General features: G+C 32.6%; 2 protein-coding genes across 2 annotated transcripts; both read right to left on the reverse strand.

Annotated features, from left to right (window-relative positions):
• Window positions 1-513: 513 nt before the first annotated feature.
• Window positions 514-9,470, reverse strand: LOC125057963 (epoxide hydrolase 4-like). The gene is made up of 6 exons (XM_047661938.1): window positions 9,201-9,470; window positions 5,831-5,955; window positions 5,260-5,372; window positions 1,519-1,687; window positions 1,150-1,301; window positions 514-819 (listed from the first exon to the last, which is right to left on the reverse strand). The coding sequence occupies exons 1-6, from the start codon at window positions 9,399-9,401 to the stop codon at window positions 551-553; spliced, it is 1,029 nt and encodes a 342-aa protein (XP_047517894.1). The 5' UTR covers window positions 9,402-9,470; the 3' UTR covers window positions 514-550.
• A 1,361-nt stretch (window positions 9,471-10,831) lies between these two features.
• LOC125057669 lies at window positions 10,832-22,561 on the reverse strand. The gene is made up of 10 exons (XM_047661464.1): window positions 21,936-22,561; window positions 20,965-21,085; window positions 19,762-19,950; window positions 18,526-18,674; window positions 17,308-17,477; window positions 16,637-16,752; window positions 15,926-16,100; window positions 14,844-14,948; window positions 13,362-13,473; window positions 10,832-11,844 (listed from the first exon to the last, which is right to left on the reverse strand). Exons 1-10 carry the CDS (start codon window positions 22,073-22,075, stop codon window positions 11,583-11,585), a joined length of 1,539 nt encoding a protein of 512 aa, XP_047517420.1. The 5' UTR covers window positions 22,076-22,561; the 3' UTR covers window positions 10,832-11,582.
• Window positions 22,562-22,566: the final 5 nt, after the last annotated feature.

Consider the following 22,566-nt stretch of genomic DNA (forward strand, 5'->3'; position numbering starts at 1 on the left):
TCCGGCACTGGCTGTTATGGACAATTCTTATGGTCTATTTCTGTGCTTGTGAAAACTTCCATTCACTAAAACAAAAATGTATTAATGTATTATATTGTTTGAAATTCCTGTTATGTTGAAGCCGATTAAAAATTCTTACTTAGGTGTAGTACGACAATTCAATAATTAAAAGGTTAAATAAAAGGTTTGTCCAGTACATTTATTTTTTAATTAATAAATAAAAATATTATACTAGCTACTCGCCAGTAAAAACTAAAAAATATGTCCTATTATAGCAGAATTATGACACTTTATTATTGTTTATTTCATCAAAAATAGATTTGGTTTAAATTTATTCAGCAAACATATTTAAATCAAAACATTATAATCTTTTTTATCTTTTTTAAATTGTCTATTACATATTTTGTGATTATATTTTTTAAATCTATTTAATAATTATATATAAGAATTAAAACTAATTTATAATAACAAAATATAAAAAATTACTTAATTTACTATTAATAATATTAAATAGAGTAGAATGAACAAATATTTTCATAGACCAACATAATTATAGATTTTGCTTTTGCAAAAATGTTCTAATAAGTCTGTTTACTTTTTCCGGGTCTTCTTGCTGCATAAAATGGCCACTATCTTGAACTTTAGTTGTTTCAATTGTTTTGTAGAGTTTCTTCATGGTTTCCATTATTTTTTTACCTAAGTAAAGTTCATTTGTCCCATGTGCAAATAAGAAAGGAACGTTTTCATCGTGTCGCTTTAATTCAACGTCAATGTAATCAAAAGCAGCTTTGTAGTAATTGATCGGGGGTGTTAGAGCATCTGAAAAAATCCATACAAATTATATCAAATCACCAGTCCATCCAACATTATGATAAGGATACTATTCAGTGTTCGAATTTTAAAAGATAAAAGTAGATACGGTTCATCCTGTTCGGACGGAATTGCAATAAATGATTATTTTGCATATTGAAAAAAAATTCTCCAAGTCTGATTTTCAGTCGGGCCGTATAAGATAGATAAAGGCCAAATATAATATGTTTTGATATTTTGGCTATTGCACTTACTTAATCTTATGTTATATCATAGCCCGTAATGGAAAGCAAAACGTGTGCGCATCGTAATAGTACGAGATGTTTACTTAACACTTACATTGTTTGCCGAACCAATATTTGTAGCATTCCAAATCTTCACTATCAACGCTTGGCTTTCCTTCAAAAATCATCACCTTGTCCAGCATTTCCAAATTATTCATTTGTATCATTAGTTCTGGAATCACTCTCATACGGTACAAGAAAACATACCTGAAATATATTAATTACTGTTCCAATTTCTATATATATTCTTGGGACATGAAATTATTAGGTAATACATGCTTGCTGGGGTAAGATCTACCCGATATACAGGTTCCCCCATTTCAACGGTTACGACTCGGAGCGCTAAAACTAAAACCTTATTTGATACGAAACAGGATTCTTAATTTAAATAAATTCTTAATTCAATTATTCTAGAGAATCTTACCATGACAACTTTCGTTGTTCATCATCATTCCATATAGCATCAAGCCATGCCTCATGCGCTGTACTACTCAATACAACGAGTGCTTGTAGGGTTTCAGGGTAGTTATCCCGAAATCTGGTTGCTATTATGCCACCCCAGTCGTGAGAAATCAAAATGAACTTCTCTCGACCTGAAACATTTTTATTTTATATTAAGCGGAGACGCGATCTAAAGATCACGCAGCAGTTTATGATTTGGCATTCTGAAAAGGTGGGAGCTTGTAGTTTATTGTTTATCAGAATGCCAAATCATAAGATGAATGACTGATTTGAGAGCGACCGCCGATGCGAAAACCGCTGTGTGAATTCGAAAAGTGAGTTACAGAATCGCAAGGCAGATTAGCACATCATCGTAAGTATTAAAACCTCGTATTTGATTGGCTAGTCTAATACAGCTGAGGTCCACGATCTTCAGAAGACCCTTAAAATCCAATTATTCATCAATATTACGTGACTCGGGAAATAAATAAAAATTCTATCACCATTGCTATGATAAGTAAATATTTTAATAATGCTTAGTATGGTTACTTTTTATAACACATAGTTCCTAATATCGCTTAACCGGAAACATTTCATTGCATATTATATATTATATATATATTTTTATTTTCTTCAAAATCAAGTACAGAATAAAAATATTTTTTTTATCTTGACCTTATCACCGACCCTGAAGTACAAGGATAAATTATGTTATTTTAAGTAACATATTAAATTAATTGCGGACTCGAAAGTACAAATGGCAATGGAACCAATTATCAATTAAGGCTAATTAAGAATATGCGTTTAAAATTTATATTTAAACGAGTTTTGGACTGATGTTCGTAGACTCCCGCATTATAATTAGGTATAGTAATCTACTTATATTTTGACTTCTCATAAATAACTTTAAAAGCAATTAGAGTTAATTAAATTTACATTAAAAAACAAAACAAATAACTACGTTAACAATTATTCTTATTATTATTAATAACAAACGTAATTATGTTATCTTGTTTGACCTTTAAACATGTTAGTTCGTTTCGACAATGTATACGGTAATTTTGTGTACTTTAAAGCTTAGTTTTTATAAGTTTAATGTGGCAAGTCAATTAAAAGTATCAAATCTTTAATACACATATTTTTCTTTTACTCAATCACAATATGTGCATTGTAAGAGGTATATTTTTCAAATATTACTTGAATATTTGTTTAAATCAAGGCGACTTTATGAGTTTGGTAAATAAAAACCCGAGGTTTACAATTCGATATACAGAACAAGTTGCATTTACTCCTATATATTGTTAACAATACAAAATATACTGCGTCACAAGTAACATACAATCAATTGATAAATTTGTTATCACGAATTCTGTCTGGCAGCGTTTGTCTGCGTATTATCAGTGAAAAGGATAAATTACGAAGGTATATTATAGCCCGGTCATTTTAGACATAAAAATAGTGATCAAATAAAGAAAATTCCGACAAAGCCAAATTTTCGTAGAGACCTTAGGTTTACCACAAGGAATAAAGTGTCAAAAGTCCCCATCAGTCCCATGTGAGCTTAGCGACTTATTCGGGGTCAAAGGTCAAAATTTTAGGTTTTTTGGATTTTTCTCGAAAACGGTAAATTTTATCGAAAAGTACCTCAGAGCACAGTTGTAGATCTTAAAATTCTCTAAAAAAATGGTCCCTATGATTTTTTCTCTAAGACTCACTATTTCCCAGATATTGCGCTTGTAAGAATCATATTCCACATATGCCACGTATATACATATTTAGGTACTCAAGCAAGCAAAAATGCCTACTCATGTCTCTTTTATGCATACATTATTAGTATAACCTGGGAAGGTGCAGCAACGGACAGAAATATATTCTTCTAAAAGTTTATCAGCTTATACAAAATGAAAAAACTTTATTTTATTTTTACATGCGATGACCGGATGCGATACTACGTTAGCAATGTTTAGAAGGGGCAAAAATTCAGTATTAAAATTATTTGAAAAAAATGATTTGATTGACTGCGCAAAAGTATTTACAGAAATTAATTCTTCACCTCAAATACTAATTACTAAAGGAATTCGGTTTCTTCTTGCGGTTTATGGTGCTCCAAAAAAAATTGATTGCATAGATACGTACAGATATTTAACATTTGTAAAAAATACACGAAACAAAAAGCAAGTACAACTATCTTGTCTTCCTCCAACATCGGCATCTGCTAGTCAACATTTGTTTCGAGTATACTATCAAGTTCAGACATGGCAAGGCAATGAACTGAACCCTGAAGACTGGGGTTGGAAATTGATAAATAATACTTTGGAACCGATTCGAACTTTACTGCCCCCTGCTCCAGAAAAAGTTCTTAACACTATTTTTTGCAATTGCAAGAAAGGTTGTAGTGCCAAATGTGGCTGTAAAAAAGTAGGCTTGCAGTGTTCTCCAGCGTGTACCAATTGCCAAGGTGTCTCTTGCTGAAATGTTCAATTAAATACAAGAGAGGAAGATTCATGTGATTTTGATGAAGAGACAACTGATTCATCTTCATTTGAACAATTTCTAAGCGTTTATCAACAGGAAAGAGAAGAAGAAGAACAAGAAGAAATTGAAGAAAACATGATTGTTGAAGTTGAATATGAAGAGTATGAGTCAGATTAAAGTAATAAAAAAAAGTTTGAACGACAGTTAAACTCAATAACCCATATCAATAATCTTCATACTATTAAATAATTATTGTTCCTGAAAATATCGTCACAAAGGTTCGTGAAATAGGCCTACCGGGGATACCACGTTAAAAAAAACGCGCCGAGTACACTACCTCACAGGTGGTGAGGAAATGTGTGCATATTATGTAGAACGTGATTCTTACAAGCGCAATATCTGGGAAATAGTGGGTCTTAGAGAAAAAATCATAGGGACCATTTTTATAGAGAATTTTAAGATCTACAACTGTGCTTTGAGGTACTTTTCGATAAAACTTACCGTTTTCGAGAAAAATCCAAAAAACCTAAAATTTTGACCTTGGACCCCGAATAAGTCGCTAAGCTCACATGGGACTGATGGGGACTTTTGACACTTTATTCCTTGTGGTAAACCTAAGGTCTCTACGAAAATTTGGCTTTGTCGGAATTTTCTTTATTTCAATTGTCTAAAATGACCGGGCTATTACTTATGAAAAATGTAAATTCCATTTGTCTAAAGAAGTGTTAGGTTGTTCATGCGTTTCTGAACCATAAACAACACGTTATATTTTGTTTTTTTCATGTTGTTTGTTTCATGTATTTTTTTTAAGTTTAGTTTTTTTGTTCCATTTAGTTTTGTTTTAATAATAATATGTATTATGTATTTTTGCACTTCTTGCTTACCTTATTTAATTTAATAAATTTTATTTTCACAGTGGCTGCCGAGAAAAGATCGCTGATAAGGCCGCCAGTTGCCCTCCTTTTTTAATTATGTTTATGCAACGAAGTGTTAATAAGTAAATAAATAATAATATATTCATATAATAATATAAATAAAAGGCTTTATTATAATTATTATGAGTTTTACCCTAGAATTCGTAACCAATCTAACCCGTAAGGCCAAAAATCAATGACTTATCTCAGGCACAGACTTTCAACCTACTTGTCTATAAAGAATTAAGAAATATGTTCAATGAAATAGATGTAGAAATTCGTGTGCTCTATGCTGTACTTACTTCATACACATTATTTATTTAATAAAACCATACCTAATTGGCGAAGGAGATCCCGTATATCTTCCGCCATTGTCTGGATATTATACGAAGAGACACCTTCTGGTCTTTCAGAGTCCCCGTAGCCTCTCATATCAACTGCTATACACCTGAAATTGTGTTAATCTTAATATATATAAATTACGTGTCACGTTGTTTGTCCGCTATGGACTCCTAAACTACTGAACCGATTTCAATCAAATTTGCACACCGTGTGCGCTTTGATCTAACTTAAAAGATAGGATAGCTTACATCAATTTATAGACGCAATATTATTTTATTGCAAATTATTTGATAGTCACAATTCTAACAGATGGCGCTGGGTTGAAAGTACCAACGTTTCACATAAGCTACAATTTAATGACATTACCACCAAAAAAGCATGGTGGTCCCCATGACTGGTGTTCTCCTCCCGTTTCCCTTGAATAGTTTACTACTATGTAATATAACAAAAACCTTATCCAAAGCAATGCTTCGCCGGTCTGCTAGTAGATATATATAAAGGAATTTAAAATAAATCAAGGCTGCGTTTAGTAACTGAAGACAAATAATGCGAGATGGTACTTACCAATAATCTTTTTTAAATTCGAGCAATTGATACCGCCATGAATACCAAAATTCAGGGAATCCATGCAAGAATACCATTAAAGGTTTGGACGGATCTCCGTTTTCCACATAATGAAGCTTCACATTCTGAAAAAAATTATGTCACATTATAATTCAGAATAATAAATGGTGTATTTTAAATTACCAGTGGCGCTTTTTACGATCTAATTACCATCTTTAGGAATGGGCCTCAGAATTATGTATCTGTTTCGTATAATTGGTTTCTAATAGGCAAGTATGATTACTTGCTGCTGCTTTTTGGTTAAGCCATGCCGGTTTCCTTACAATGATTACCTTCACCGTCTGAACTGCGCTCATGCACAGAAATTCAGGGATGAGAGAGTCTCATGCTGAAGCCACTAGGCCAACCCTGCTCATTTATAATGTGTATTGTTTTATATACGTTATAATTTGTAATCTATTATCTTTAAGATTAGCAAATTTTTTGTATGAAGTAACGGACGGTTTGTTTAGACGGACTGCTGATGTTGTTTTTTAAATAGGTTATCCGAAAATATATCATCATCACATCTTTTCCCATTTTATATCAAAGTCCTTTACTGTTTGCCTGTCTGTTCGCGAGAAAGAGATCTATTTATATTTTACAGAAGTTTTTCCTAACGAGGAGCCCACGCCCTGGGGGGCAATTTGATTGTTAAGGGGGCTATTCGAAAATGTATTAAAATTATATGGAATTTCAATTTCAGTTTGTCATTATGTTTTAAAAATTTACTTACAGTGTTAAAAATTTCCTAGTAATTTCTCTAAAACCTATCATTTAATCTTCTTAAGTAAAGAATTCAATTTTTTAATATTCAAAATTGTATATTACATAAGGCCTAGCCATTTTTAAAAGGTGCCCGGCACAAAAAAAATTGAGAAATACTTTTTAGAGTCAATCAGTTTTAAAGTCAAATTTTCACCTGTGGGTGACCCACAGAGCAAAGCAGTCTTGTTAGTTCTAAGCTCGTCAATATTTTATACGTTGTTATTTATATTATGCTCATTAGATATTCCTCGTTTTAAAGTATTTGTTAGTAAATATTAAGCTAATTTAATGCATGCTATGTTTGCCTATTAATGCAAATTAATTAAATCTAGTTTTCTTTTAGTTTTTTGTTTGATGTAGAATTTTGCTTAATAACATAATTGCTACTAGTGCTTAGCCGGTCGATAATTTGAATAGTGCCTTTATAATTTAATTAAATAATAACTAAGGAATGCGCCGATACAGCGGCACTCGGTATTACGGGACTTTTATGACATAGTAATATATTAACGAAATTCCACTAAGGTTTTATGATAATGAAAAGCTGTAAAATCCACGTTTGCTATCACACAGTCGTGCAACGACGTAACACTAAAATGTTACGCACGATCGTTCCGCTTTCTAAGGTTTAATCTTCTTCATGCGATTGAATAAAAACAAACTATTTAACACCTTCTGAGGTACTTTTAAAAACAAATCAATAATTTATATAAATACTAATTGTTGTAAAGTATTTCTGCAATGAATGGGGCTTGCACATATTTATTTATTTATTCACACTTTGTTGCAATAAAATAAAAATAAAAGAAACACAAATAACATAATGCATAAAAATTACAAGGAATGCAACGGGCGGCCTTATCGCTAATAAGTGATCTCTTCCAAGCAACCCTAGTAAGAGAAAAACTAAAAAAATAAACATGATGAGTGCAAGAAGTGCAACACCAATTGTTTAAAAAAAATATAGAACCTTAGTCTAAAGTAATACAAAAAAAATATTAATAACAAACTAAAAACTAGAAAGCTAATCTTATAGATTCATGAATAGCGAATAGCGATGCAATACAAAAGAAAAGGAAACACAAGGAAAGCCGACTGGCAAAAGTTCATAGAAATGTTGCAGAAAAGTTTAGAAGAAATATTTTTTTGGAAATTCCTCGTTTTTGCTGGAAATCGCATCTAACTTAAGACATTAAAAAGTTATTAAGTGACTCATTGACACCTGGAACTCTATCGAAACCAGTGATTGCTAACAAGCTCAGGTTAAATAACTACAACATACATTCATATAACACAAACAATTGCAATACGATTTTGTAATAATTTTTGTTGTGGCAATGATTAAATTAAAAATCATTTGTACATTTAAAGTACATACATTCATTGTGTGCCTACATAGTGCGAAATTTTTACGCAAACTCACAATTACATTCATCTCTACTTTTTTTAGATTTTTTTATAAGAGCAGTGTTGGCCTAGTGGCTTCAGCGTGCGACTCTCATCCCGGAGGTCTTAGGTTCGATCCCCGGCTGTGCACCAATAGACTTTATTTCTATGTGCGCATTTTAACCTCGGCCGAAAACATCGACGGCGTGTCAGGCACAGCAGGCTGATCACCAACTTGCCTATTAGATTAATAAATGATCATGAAACAGATACAGAAATCTGAGACCTAAAAAAGTTGTAGCGCCACTGATTCATTTTATTTTTATAAATTTCTTACTCTATCATATCCATTTGATTGAGACAACTCGACACCTTTGGGTTTATTGAATAAAAATTCGTATCGTAAAATTCTTAATCGTAATAGTATGTAAAATAGCTAACATCATGCTTATATAAATTTTCTATAAAAAAAATCTTATCTATCATCAATCAAATAGATGCTGGAAATGTGTCTACCATGCGTCATACAGTATTTAGATAGATATAAAATGATTAGATAGATAAAAAAAGAACCTTAATCGAAATAGGTAGTAAAATAGCTAACATCATGCATATATAATTTTTCTATAAAAAAAAATGTGTAGAAAAATTATCAAAGAAATAGATGTGGAAATTTGTCCAATATAATACTAGCTGTTCCCTGCCACGCTTCGCTGTGGTTGAATGGTTGAAAAATGAGAAACAAAACAAAGAAAACATTTCATATAAGTTTAATTTAACTTGTGGAAAAAAATAATGAATAATTAAAAAAACATTTTTTTTTTAAATATAGATAAAAACAATCCTTGGTGCGGATTATATATCATGCTAAATTTTCAGCTCGATCGGAGCAGAAATTTTTGAGTTTTTGGAGCGTACACAAACCAACATAACAATATAAATATATATATAAATGCGAATGCGCTGTATCTTCTATATATAGAAGATAGATAGATATATAGAATATATAGTAAAAATTGCTAAGTTTAGGGTCACTCATGTGGAAGGAAACCGGCAGCGCATTCGCGAGCCCTCTGGCATTGAGTTTCCATGAGCGGCGGAATCATTTAACATCAGGTGAGCCTCCTGCCCGTTTGCCCACAAGTAGGACCTATAATAAATTTAAATGTATACTCACATTAACTTTAATATATTTATGAACACCGTACTTCGGATCAGACAATCTAGCCGGTGGTACCAGCCTTTGCTTATTAGCCCACGGATTTCTGAAGGGGTTCTTCAAATACGTCACCAACATATAGAAAATAATAGCTGCAGTATAATACAGCGTCAATGCATTTGCTATTGCAAGTCGTTTTATATACGTTATCACACCCATGTTTAAAAAAAACACAACAGATTTAACACGTATGCCACCAACGGCTGTCAGTAGCCGACTGAGATTTTTCATATAAACTTTGATCAAGCTTTAAATATTGTTAATACTAAGGATTATATAGGTTCACTTATTATTCTGAGCTCGCACATCGTCCTAGAGGTCAGATGGCTATTTTTTTTTAATTCAATATGTTATCGTTGTAACTGAGGTTTCATTTAGATATTTTATAGTCAAGTACATATGGTGAATTTAAATACTGTGAATAAAGGTGAGGACGCCCACTAGACCTGGGTAAATGAAATAAAGATAGCGGGGTAAGATTGGAAAATAGTAGCGAAGATTAGAAACAAAAGAATTTGGGGGCCTTTACTCCGTCTAAGGTCGTGTACTAATATCTAATATATAAAATTCTCGTGTCACAGTTTTCGTTGCCATACTCCTCCGAAACGGCTTGACCGATTTTCATGAAAATTTTTGTGCTTATCTGGTATCTATGAGAATCGGCCAACATCTATTTTTCATCCCCCTAAATGTTAGGGGTAGTCCACCCCTAAATTTTATTTTTTATTTTTTAGACAAAATTTTTAATTTCTATTTTTTTATGATACAACATACAAAAATACATACAACCCCTATTTTTTTATTATAAATGATATACATGGCAAAACGACGTTTGTCAGGTCAGCTAGTTAAATATAATAATATATACCTTATTACAGTAAACGATTTTAATTGGACAATTCACACCAATTGACCTAGTCCCATGCTAAGCTGGTGAAGCTTGTGTTATGGGTACAAGGCAACGGATATACATACATATTATAGATAGATAGACATATAAATACATATTAAAACACCCAAGACCTAAGCACAACACCACAGGCTCATCACATCGATGTTTGTCTCCGCCGGGGATTGAACCCGGGACCCATGGATTCGCAGTCAGGGGTACTAACCACTAGACCAATGAGCCGTCAATGAGTGAATATAGGTCATTTTTATTTATAGTGAACTTAAAACAGTTATCTCTATGAGATGTGCAATATAATGCTATTATCACATATCATGTTATAACAATAAAGTTAATGATTCAAGACCCACTTTTACTATGTAGAAATTGTAATCATTACTATCAATAGATGAAGATAAAATTACAAAATATTAGCATAGACTACAAAGTACAAAGATTAGAATATTATTAAACGGTTCATTGAACATAGACATGCAATTAAATTCCCCAGATTAAGGTAATTTTTATATTCTGATTCGCTTCCAAACAATATTTGTTTGGGTTCGAAAGGCACAGGAAGCTGAACACTCATTTGCCTAATAATACTACCAAAAGACAAATTTGGCTTCCATTGTGGGGCTGCGAAAAATAAAAATCTATATTTCAAATATTTATGCTTTTAGGTAAATGAAACAATAAAAACGAATAATAAAATGTATTAAACAAAACAATCTTCAATTAACAAGAAATAACACAATTCTTTGTGTTTAAATAAAAATATAACTCTCTAAATTCACAAAAATGTGTTGAGTTTTCCCATAGTTCTACTATGGGAAAACTCTTGCTTGCTCTATCTCTCGCTATGTCAGAGACGGACAACAACCATAGCAGTATATTAAACAGCTATATTTAAATAGATATGTTATTGTGTATATATATTGAGTTTTTAAATAAAGTATTGATGATATCATTGAAGTTTGAAAATAGCTAGAGAATTCCGTGCGTGGAGAGCTCGCTTCTTCAATACTTTTAGCTCTTCGCGTCACTATTCAGGAGAGTCGTTGTATAACATCAAAGTTTTGCATACATTTAAGATAGCTAAGTCCACAAAACCACAGATATATATTCTTTAGTCGACAAATTAGTACTTGATTTATCCAACTCTTATAAAAACTTTAGACAAACACTACGTAATTTTAGACGCACCGTGACTATTTCATACAAATTATTCTATTCCCAGTTTCAAAAAGTCAACGACAAATGGTTTATGACAAGATTGGAGTAGAATTGAGTCAGTCAAAAAGTTAACGGTTGTATCTCAAATGAATCAATTTCTTAAAGGTCACATGTAAACAAAAGCTTTAAAGATTTTAAATTTCGCAACAGCTTTCATTTCACCGATACTCGTTACACTAAATATTCATCAGATCCTATAAAATAATAAACCGCACTCAATGATGTAGATTTCCCGTATACTCCGTATCAGGTAATGCCAGATCTTCGATTCCCCTCCACAATTCATCATTTAGGCCACTTGAGAATATTCTAGCGGGATCCGAAGCGAAGTTATACACGTTGCGTGAGAAACTCGAGTCAGGGTTTTCGTTGTTCAATCGTTCCATTGTTTCTTTCTCGATTTGTTCTAAACGTTCAATGGCTTTGTTGGGATCTGCGTCTTTTGGTCTTTCATTGAAGTCTATATCGATTTCAATTCTGAATAAAAATATATATTTATCAAATCACATATTTAAATAAAAAAGTACGTGCGTACAAAGTACACATGTCAGAAGTGAAACTTCTTTGGCAAACTAATTTTTAAGTCTTGTTCATATGTATATGTTAACGTAAAATTGTAAAAACCGTTAGATTGTAATCTATCGGTTATCGGTTATCGGTATTCGGTAGATTGTACTACACTAACTTAGTTATCATTCAAACTTCTTTGGTCAATTACAGATTAATTTTACTTCCCAACAATTTCATATAACTACCGAATAATAATACGTTAAATTGCAAGCAGTATGTTGAGTTGACAATCTTTCGACAGTTTACAATCTCGCGAGCTAGATTACAATCTAACGGTTTTTACAATTTTACGGTGACATATACAAATCTAAATCTTTAGATTTTCGGGACTTAGAGGGAGGGAAAAAGGAAGATAAGTTAGGGATTAAATGAATCATTGTTATCATTATCAATTTATAATCATAATCAAAAATTATCAATGTCATTAAAATATTAAAAGTGTCGAAAATCAATACAAATTATATTTTTTTTTATTATTTATTTCATCTATAATTAAAACACGTGGCATTATAATTTTACAATTCATCATCTGAGATTTCAATAAATTATTTTGCATAAAAACTACTTAATATTTCATAAATTCTCTTACGAAATTTTAATTTTTAAAATAGAATATCTAATAGGTAATTCGCCCTTCTCACTCTCTCTCAATCGGTCTCAATCGCTCTCTCCCATTTCTTCGACAAAAACGCTGCACATCTTCGTGACGTTCCGTAAAATTTTACCCTCATGCGCTTAAAGAAGTTTCACTTCAAAACCGTGAAAGAAAAAAAGTGACAGCAATTTGCCTTTTTAAGTTCTCATGTAATTATCACGCTTACATATCCTTTTCCTAACATATTTTCATAAGTATGATTTAAACATGTTGTTTAAATCATACTTATGATCATGATGTTTGAATTAGAATGAACTGAGTTGGGCCCATTTTTGGTTTATGTCATTGTACTTGTATTTTTTGTGTATTACTTAAATCAAATATTTTTTTAAATAGTATTTAAAACAGTACCAAGTTTGATAAACTCTAGCTAAGAATACGTTTAAGAACAACAGTTTTATCCGTTTAGAAACGTGTCAGCGCGGCTCCACTTCGCAACAGAGTCGTGATTATTCCACGCAAACATTGCCCAAGTACGACAAATTAGTACATAAAAGATTAAAGAATTATTCCCCGATTCCAACTTGAATCTGTTTAGGAATATTTGTCATCTGTCTAAATTTTTATGCCCGGGCGACATCGTTTACAAGGAAATAAAACCACCAAATCATCTAATGAATTACAAATAATAAGCTGTAATATCCACAGAAAACGATTTTTTAATATCGTATGTATAATATATTAAAATTCAGAACTCAGTAGTTTGCCATTACTGTAGCCTGCCATTACTGCTTATCAAACTTTCACTTTATATTTATATTTGTCTCACCCAGTGTCTTCTTTGAATTTATCCCATAGTTCTGAAGTGAGAGCTCGCGGTATTTCTGCGGCAACAGCGCGACAGGCCACTTCCAGTGTTTGTTCAGCAAATATATCGGAATCTGTGTACAAGTTAAATCTAACAACCATTTGCAAATTTTCTTAACTATTTTAAATGTGAAAGTGTGTTTGTACATAGAGCTAAACTACGTATTGTACAACCTAAATCGATAAAGTTTGATGTTATAAATGAAGGAACCTTCCAAATAAAGGGAGAATTAAAGAAAACTTAGAACGAAACAGAATAACCTAGTTAAAATATTCGATGCCGATAGAGAATTGAATTGATGTTCTATGTTTGAAGAGTGTACGAGACCATAGACCATAGACGATTAAAGTAGTTTGTTGTCTTTGGATAAACTAAAAACGAAATTCTTTTTTTAACATACAATATATATACAAATTTTTAACATAGAACATCATTTATATAAAAAACAATAACAAAAAGTTTCAATATTTAAAAGATTACGCGGTGACAAGAAATACTCAATCGAGAAATCTGTCTGTTGTAACTGATACAACACAATGGGCTTAGTAAATATGTGGTTACGGGTCATATTTATTAACTAAATATCACGTCACATCCGCAATCACATTACTTTCTAAATCATACTATTTCTGGTAGCAATTAGCGTGAGATGCTATTGAATGTTGGGGCCAAATAATAGAAATTTGATACAAAAAGTACATATATAGTAGATTTTTTCAAAACATAGTATAACTCAATTGTACTTCTATTGTTAACTAATTTTATTAAAGCCAAATATTATTTACTCTAATAACAAAGATGACAAACACAACATGAAATAATATAATTAATTTAAATAAATCGTCTCGAACAGATATTAGATTGTCAGATAGTAGATTTATATCTGATTGATTTTATAACCGATAACGATTTACTTAAATATAAACTCTTTTGCAAAAAAACGTTTAGGTGCTCAAAGAAAATTCATTTTTTATGGACAAGAATACTCGCCGGCACCGTTCTGGCGACGTAGAAGCATACACGCAAGAAGTAGATTCGTAGTTCAGATTAGCCAGCTCGAAGGCCTGACCTGAATCTAATTGAGCATGTCTGGAATGTTCTAAAGAGACAAATAAAATCACTGCAACTCGTGAATCATGAATTTGGCAAGACGAGATCATACTCGTTATTAGGTTTTTGCATTTGTAACTTTATTTAATTATAAAAAAGATTATTGACTTTATTGCCGACCACTTCTTATTGATGGCCGTATACATCGGTTTAAAGAGTTCATCCAAAATTGCCAGAATTTACTTCACGCGTATTAATTTATAACATATATAGTACTACTTCAGGCAATTAAATTTCATTCTGAATTCAATTAACTCAAATCGACCTTAGAACGTAAATTTCCTTAGGTGCCCGTTTTTTCTGCAAAAGAGTTTTAAATAAAATAATATTTACTTGAACTATCGCGGCTGTTTCTCGATCTTCGTAAAGCCCTTGCTAAATTCCCATAAACTGGTCCACTCGAAGTCAACTTACTGCCGCTACAGTGCCACTCATTGTCTAAAAATTTTAGATCGAATCAATTGTTTTTAACCATAGAGATCTCAGAACGTTGTTAATTATAATCTAACGTATATCCTCAAAAGCAAAAAAAAACTTACAATTGACACCAAGTGTTTTCAAAGGTATATTTAGAAACCCTACAATTAATACGATGACGTCATAGCGCGGTTCAGCGCTATCAAAATGATTTCTATGTATAACATCTCGACATCATCTACTGCGGCCTTCTCCCTTCCTCCATATATGAATAGATCCTGGGACTGGAGACAAAATCTGGGAATTACGTTATTATTATGGTCACGCTTTGTCACGTGACCATTTTCATACAAATTCGTTTGGCGTTAGTTAAACGCCTGTCGAAAAGTGATTTTGTCTCGAGTCTTTTGACGCTTTAGACTGAGATATGCCATGGTTTTGTTTTATGTTACCTAGTAATGGTTATTATTAACGGACAGGCGACAGAATACAGTTACATGTCAAGAATATGATGTCATACTATTAATATACCGTAATATAGTAAACCACCAAAGTACTTCATAGGTCCATGACCCACCGTTATGTCAAAATGTCAAAAATACGAAAATATCGTCGACATCACAATAATTTCTGACTCCGATCTTTGAGTCGATGTAATTCCCGATTTTATAAATTTCTGTACAAAACATACCGCTACCACCTTAACGGAAAGAAAAAAAGTGTGTTGAGTTACACTTACTGGTCCAATGTGATATGGACTTTAGTCTGGCTGGAAGGCGAATGGTAATAACTATCAGACCTTCTTAAACTTAAACTAAAATAATGTTTTTACCTGTTTATTACACTTTCTAATTAACTTTTATTAATAATGTAATTATACTATTTAATTAATTGTGTTTGTTTCATTAGCCCTTTTTATATTCATCATCATTTCCGCCGATTTCTATTTTTTAAATTAATTTTTTTATAATGTTATCAGAATAATTTGAGATACATACCTAAAAGTGTGTTAACCACATGCAATTTTGATGGTGTATTTCGTTCCACTGCTGTCTTTGGTCTTGGCGGGACATTTATTCTCGGCCGAAGACCAATGCATTCTGTTGTCGCTGGTCGTTTACGAACTGTTGGTTGAATGGGTTCTATGCAGACGTCTGGTACGTGTCCTTTGGTCTGTAAATACAAATAATAGACTGTGTAAGTCCTAGGGATGGATACATTTTGTGTTTTCTAAATTCTTGCCTAACAAAAAAACCTAAAATTCCAAACCAATTTAACTATTATCTATTGTTTTCCAGTAATCACTGCCGTACAATGAGCTATCGTTTGATTGTAATTGCCAATTGGTCAACAACATGTAGTCCAATAGAAAAAACCATATTATTATTTTATATTAACACTTTTCATATTTCCACCATAACAATCAATCGAATCGTACCATCGTTTTATATTTTCATTTTCCTTTGTGTTACGGGAATTTAATATTGCTACATAAGAATGGCCCATTTTTTATTAATTATAGTAGCCTATCTCAATCTGGCATGCAATCAGGCAGATCTGTGGCTGAGAAGCTATGCAGCAGGAGAGTGTCAAATCTCCCTTTTACTAAAAAGGGACTTTATTTGCTTAGAATCGCCTAGTTGGTAAAGCACTTGCTTTTCCTCACAGCTTGTTTGCTCAGTAATGATATATATATATTAAATTCATACCTCATGTGATGGACCAGGTTGCGGATCAGATTGCACATTAGATGGTTTATCTAATTCAATATCGCTGACGTCGGCATCGGACTCCGAAGAGGCTTCAATAGCCTCATCGATAACACCTATCAACACATATTTTCTACTTATAACTCAAAATACTTATAATTTTCTTTTAATTAGTAACGAAAAAGGACTCCTGCGCATTAGATTTTATTATAAGTTAAATGCGAGCAGCGTAAGTGTAGTAGTGGCTTCAGCGTGCGACTCTTATCCCTGAAGTCGTAGGTTCGATCCCCGGCTGTGAACCAATGGACTTTCTTTCTATGTGCGCATTTAACATTCTCATTCACAGCTCGAAAGGTGAAAGAAAATATCGTGAGGATACCGGCTTACCTTAGACCCAAAAAGCCGACGGCGTGCGTTAGGAGGCTGATCACCTGCTTGCCTATTAGATTAACAAATGATCATGAAACAGATACAGAAATCTGAGGCCCAGACCTAAAGGTAGTAGCGCCACTGATTATTATATAAATGCGCAGGAGTCCCAATTAATTACTATTTCTAAAAATACTTCAAATTTAGTTTTTTTTTTATAAAAGTCATAATTATTGGAATCAGAATTGTGTCGATCGTTAGAAATCGATATAAATCCCCAAAAAAGTCCATGTCAAACTTACTATCATCTTGAAGAGGAAAATCATCTAGATGCGTCAGCATTGGCAGAGCTGAGGCCACCAATGTTCTGTACTCCATGAGGTTGGCCAAAGGAGTACCCCTCAATGTTATATGTCGCAATGCACCACATACGCCCAGAGTCCAAAGGCGGCTTGTTTCCTCCAGAGGATTGCTAACAAAATATTAAACAATGTGTTTATAGTAAAGATGCGCTGAAAGAATGATGTCACAAGTTCTATAGATACACGAAGTCAAAGTCAAAATTATTTATTCATATAGGTAACACATTGTAATTTTACATTTACTGCCACTTCTCAAATCAAAGGCGTAGAACGGAAGAGAAGAACTGGCAATAAATTCTCCGCCACTCTTTTTAATCGCCAAGTTTTTGTTTTACACAAAGTTTGTAAGGAGCTGCACCCCGTACCCGTTGTAATTAACAAACAGGATCAGAACATTTTATTTGATTGTTTAACTATGTCAAAACAAGATTTTGTAAAACATTTGAATAAATATTTAGGAAAATAACAATATTGCAAATGCCTTTGAATTGCGGGTTCTATTTTGTAGAGTTCTACGAAGACAAACACGAAAGTAACTGAGGGCCCACATGATATACCAATATACATGAAGAGTAGAAAACTCGTGCACAAGCACAGATAATAACTATTTAAATATGTGTAAATATTACTGATATAAAAATTACTTGTGCTGCCACAAGCTGGCTAAATGGCAGCTAAATTAGAAAATCAATTTCCGGAGTCTACTTAATTTATTAATCGTTAAAAGTTATTACTTGTACTAAGGCTTTGGTGAAAGTTTGAGTAATAAAGTCAAATTAATTATTTACAGAAAAAAGATTTATGTATCTGTAATAAGAGTTTTACTTTTCATAAATAAAATTTAGTTATTAAGAGTAAAAAATTAACCTTAGATTTAATTTAGGTTAAGACTTCCGAAAAAGCTATACAATTGTTTATATTCTTATTACTAATTACAAAATCAATTACTTTATATTGGAAAAAAATATTTTTACATTATTCATAATATTTTATATGATTTATTATTTAAAGTTAGTAGTTTCTTTGTCGATCTTTCATTGATAGAAAATAATTAATTCGTGGGGTAAGCGTTCCATATTAATATATTAACAAAGATTTTTTTTAATTTTTGCGAATCCGGGCACAAGATTACTCCCAATAATAATAAAAATTATTAACTCAGCCAGATTTAGTGTATGCAGCTTCTGTAGCACAGCCAAAGGATGAAGATCACGCAATCGATTTCCCGCTGCGTGGAGTTCTCGTAACGTTCCAAGACCCCAGATTCCATCCAACGATGTAAGCCCACAACGATTGACGCTAAGCACCTGAAATTAGTCCTGTGTTAACGGATACGAACGATTTTTTTTTTTTTTAAAGTAAGAATCATCATTTTCATGATGATAAACAACAAGTCGCATACACAGTGGTAGCTATGAGCTACATATTATTACTATAGTACCTAATATATAAAATATATACATAAATCACAAAGTTCATACTCCTCCGAAACGGCTCAACCAATTCTTATGAATTTTTATGCATATTCAGTAAGTCGGCTATTATCAATCTTTCAAACCTCACCCAAAAAAACAATATATTGTAGATTTTTGTTTTTATTTTTTATGATACAACATACAAAAATACATACAACACTTAATTTGCATCTACCCTCTACGATCAAACCTTATTTTTTATTTGTTAGTTAACAACTTATAACTTGAACTTTGAGGTTAATATAGGGGAAAATCACAGAAAAACCTAAAAAAGTTTTCATTACGGAAAACCGGACAGTCTCTGGGGTAGCATAGCAAAATGTTCCATATACTAAAAAGATAGGCTAGGCATTAAGGAGAAACGAAGTTCGCGGGGGCAGCTAGTAGTATATATTACTATAGTATAGTATACTATAGTAGGGGAGCCCAAGCGGGGATTTCGTGATTTACTAAGGCGTGGCAGATTAATATACAGGGGTATATCTTGTACCCGGTTAAGGACCTCTACCAAATATGAGCCCCATATATATGGCCGCCCTTTAAGGATAAAGGATCAGATTAGAAAAAAATAAATATCAGGAATTCTAGAGCGCGTCAGATTAAGGTAGGGTGAATTAATGACATGCAAAAAAGTGTATTGCACAAATCTGACAATTCGCAAGTGACGTAAAGAAAGGGGATGGCTGCAAAGTTCTAAAAATAAGTCATCTCGACATTCTCGAGCGTAGCTGAATTTTTTTTTCACTTTTTTGTCGCTCGAGTAAATTCACATTTAGCATCGTGGGCTCCCCTACTACCACGAGCCCATTGGTCGGACAACATAAAACAGTTACTATTTTGCTAGGAATTCGCCACAACACTTAGTAGATATATGCCTTCATTGCTACGCCACGGAGGCTGGTTCTCTTGCTGTAATTACCTTTAAATGGATAAGACCAATGCCCAGGTCTCGTAGAGAAGATATTGCACTGCCATCTAGTGTCAATTTTCTCAAGTGTGGAGCTAAAACATGAAGACGTCGTAGGCCTACACGCTCAGCCACAACTTTTAACTTTGCTTCACGGATTCTCAAGACTTCATCGTCAGCTGTAACACCGCTGCTCTGCTTCTAAATAAAAAAAAATCTATTTGATGAATAAGACTGTTAAATCACATGCATATAATATATATAATAATATGATTGGACAATTCACACCAATTGCCCTAGTCCTATGCTAAGCTGGTGAAGCTTGTGTTATGGGTACTAGGCAACGGATATACATACATATTATAGATAGATAGACATATAAATTCATGTTTAAAACCCAAGACCTAAGCACAACACCAAATGCTCATCACATCGATGTTTGTCTCAGCCGGGGATCGAACCCGGGACCCATGGATTCGCAGTCAGTGGTACTAACCACTAGACCAATGAGCCGTCGAAGTATATGTTCCAAGTCTCAGCGCTGTATGTAAAATATGAACTGAACAACGCCATAAAACACGGTTTCTTTCGTAGTTCAATAATTCTATAAAATAAAAATGTGTTTATTCGTTATAACATTGAATTTCAATGTGTAAGATTTGGGAACCCTTTTAAGTAAACATACCTATCTCAGGAATCCCAGCTCTTCAATAACAAACTTAATAGTTAAATTAAAAAAAAATACAATTTCGAATTTTTATGTCTATTGTAATGTGTAAGAAGTTCAGAAGCCGGTCTTTTAGCCGTATTTTTTTATTTATGGGCGGTGCGCGAGTAGATATTTCTAATCACGATAATTCTAAGAATATCTGGAATAATACTTATGGGATAATAAACCTTAAAATATTACTTCTATAATATTAATTCAACTTAACCCAACTTTAGTGTTCTGTCTCTTTTCACCATAACGTTAATAGAATTTTACAGAAATATCTTTCTGTAAAATTCAAACTATTCTAACTAAATTGCATAAAAGTTACTAAATTACTCTTTTAATCCATTCAAAGTGTGAAAATATGTTAAAAACAACCTCTGCGTGGGTACTCTGTACCTATCCGTAGAGGTGCGCCACCATAGACATTGAAGTCGGAAGTACCAACGCCATTATGTCTTCGCGTTTTGCGGATAATTTAAATAAATTACACCGGTACTAACAAGCAATTCAATAAGAGTTAACTCCCGGGGTATAACGATTCGCCTGTAACCTGGCAGGCGTCGTTCCAATTCATCTTGTCCTGGAGGTTGTTCTGGTTCTGGGGGCCGCAATGCCAGGGCCCTGTAAATAGAATATAAGTGTATAAAATTTTTAAATAAAACTGTGTAGGTACAAATTGAATTTGTACTAATAGCAACCAATTAAGACCACTACCGCTTGGAGTTTTAACACACTATTAAGTGTTAATTGTATTTCAAAAGGTTTAATACTTAGGTGGAAATATTTTACATTAGGACATTCAAACGTATAAGTGCCTAGTCAGCACTAAAATTAAGTTTCGCTTTTTTACAGAAAAAATGTTAATTAAATTAGGTAAATACATATTATTACGTAGGTTGTTTTATATGTATTTAAAGTACATATAAAACAACCTAAAAACCATATAATTCGATATAAACTTCATTTGAAGCAGAAAAAGTTATTGCAAAGTTATAAAAATGTTAGTATAGGTCTGTTTTTTTATTTTATTTTAATTAAGAGAAACGTCCAAAATGTACGTTTCGTTACACAAATTTCAATACAATACAAAAAATTATATTTCATTTTTGTTATACTTAGACGCAACTCCGGCAGTCAAAATTACTTGGCCCCTTCAATCAAGGTCCCCGAGATACCTAAATATTAATCAGTATCATCAAATTCAGGCAACGTATTTCTAAATCCAACCTTTTATTTTAAGCGTATTTTTATACACCTTACGTGAAAAGTTTTGTATAATGTACCAAATCTAGTCCACTACATTTATAGAAGGCACTTTAATTTATTATGAACAATATTGGGCTCTATTAAAGCTGTTATTTTTTATGATAAACAGATCATAAAATTATTGAATAATGACTTATCACATACGGAAGGTCATATCAACGGGCCGAGTTCAACCGCGGCCAGATTATCTTAAATAATATTTTACCTGAATAACGGCGTTGCTCGAACGTTGTGTGGTTCCGATGAGCTTGCACTAGAAACCTCTGAAGGTGACGGCGAGGCAATAACACTTGGTGTTCTTGGTGCTGATCCCAGCTCAACACTGGGTGCTTCATGAAATGGCATTATACTGAAAATCTTTATTTAACGTCTACTCCATTTAGTTTTCACGGATTATTAATTAATCTCTTATAAAACCAATATTTATTGATTATACGTTATTACAATAATATCGTTAAAAAGTTTTGAAAACATCATGATTTATGTCGATCTTAGTAACAATATCGTTTCCATGTCAACCTTAAAGAATATATTAACCACTACCCAAAGATAATTAGTTCTGTAATGGTTTTAAAGCGGACTATACAACCAGGTTCATGTCGCAGGACAGCATACAGATGAGACTTACTAACGTTGTTTTATAAGAAATTAGAAACAGAAATCAACGGTTCTGTAAACCTAAATTTCACTCATGCATGCGTGTTATTGTGAAATTATAATATTGTCTGTGGGTTATCATTTCACTTCTAATGTTAGTATCTTTACTTAATCTATGGTAGTCTGTTACGTCAAACTATCTCGTCAATTTTAGGAGTAATGCGACAGTTGCGACTTAC

This window comes from Pieris napi, chromosome 17 (genome assembly GCF_905475465.1).
Source record: "Pieris napi chromosome 17, ilPieNapi1.2, whole genome shotgun sequence".
In the NCBI taxonomy this organism is placed as follows: Eukaryota; Metazoa; Arthropoda; class Insecta; order Lepidoptera; family Pieridae; genus Pieris; species Pieris napi.

Bases quoted from the DNA above. Each gene is read 5' to 3' on its own strand.
- LOC125057963 (XM_047661938.1), bottom strand. From the start codon at position 9,401: ATGGGTGTGATAACGTATATAAAACGACTTGCAATAGCAAATGCATTG. The intron at 5,956-9,200 runs GTGAGTATACAT...AATTTTTTTCAG, and splicing joins ATAAATATATTAAAGTTAAT to AATGTGAAGCTTCATTATGT. The intron at 1,688-5,259 runs GTATGGTTTTAT...AAAATGTTTCAG, and splicing joins GGATCTCCTTCGCCAATTAG to GTCGAGAGAAGTTCATTTTG.
- LOC125057669 (XM_047661464.1), bottom strand. From the start codon at position 22,075: ATGCCATTTCATGAAGCACCCAGTGTTGAGCTGGGATCAGCACCAAGA. The intron at 21,086-21,935 runs GTAAAATATTAT...TTCTATTTACAG, and splicing joins CGAGCAACGCCGTTATTCAG to GGCCCTGGCATTGCGGCCCC. The intron at 19,951-20,964 runs GTTAGTACCGGT...TTTTTTATTTAG, and splicing joins TAACTCTTATTGAATTGCTT to AAGCAGAGCAGCGGTGTTAC.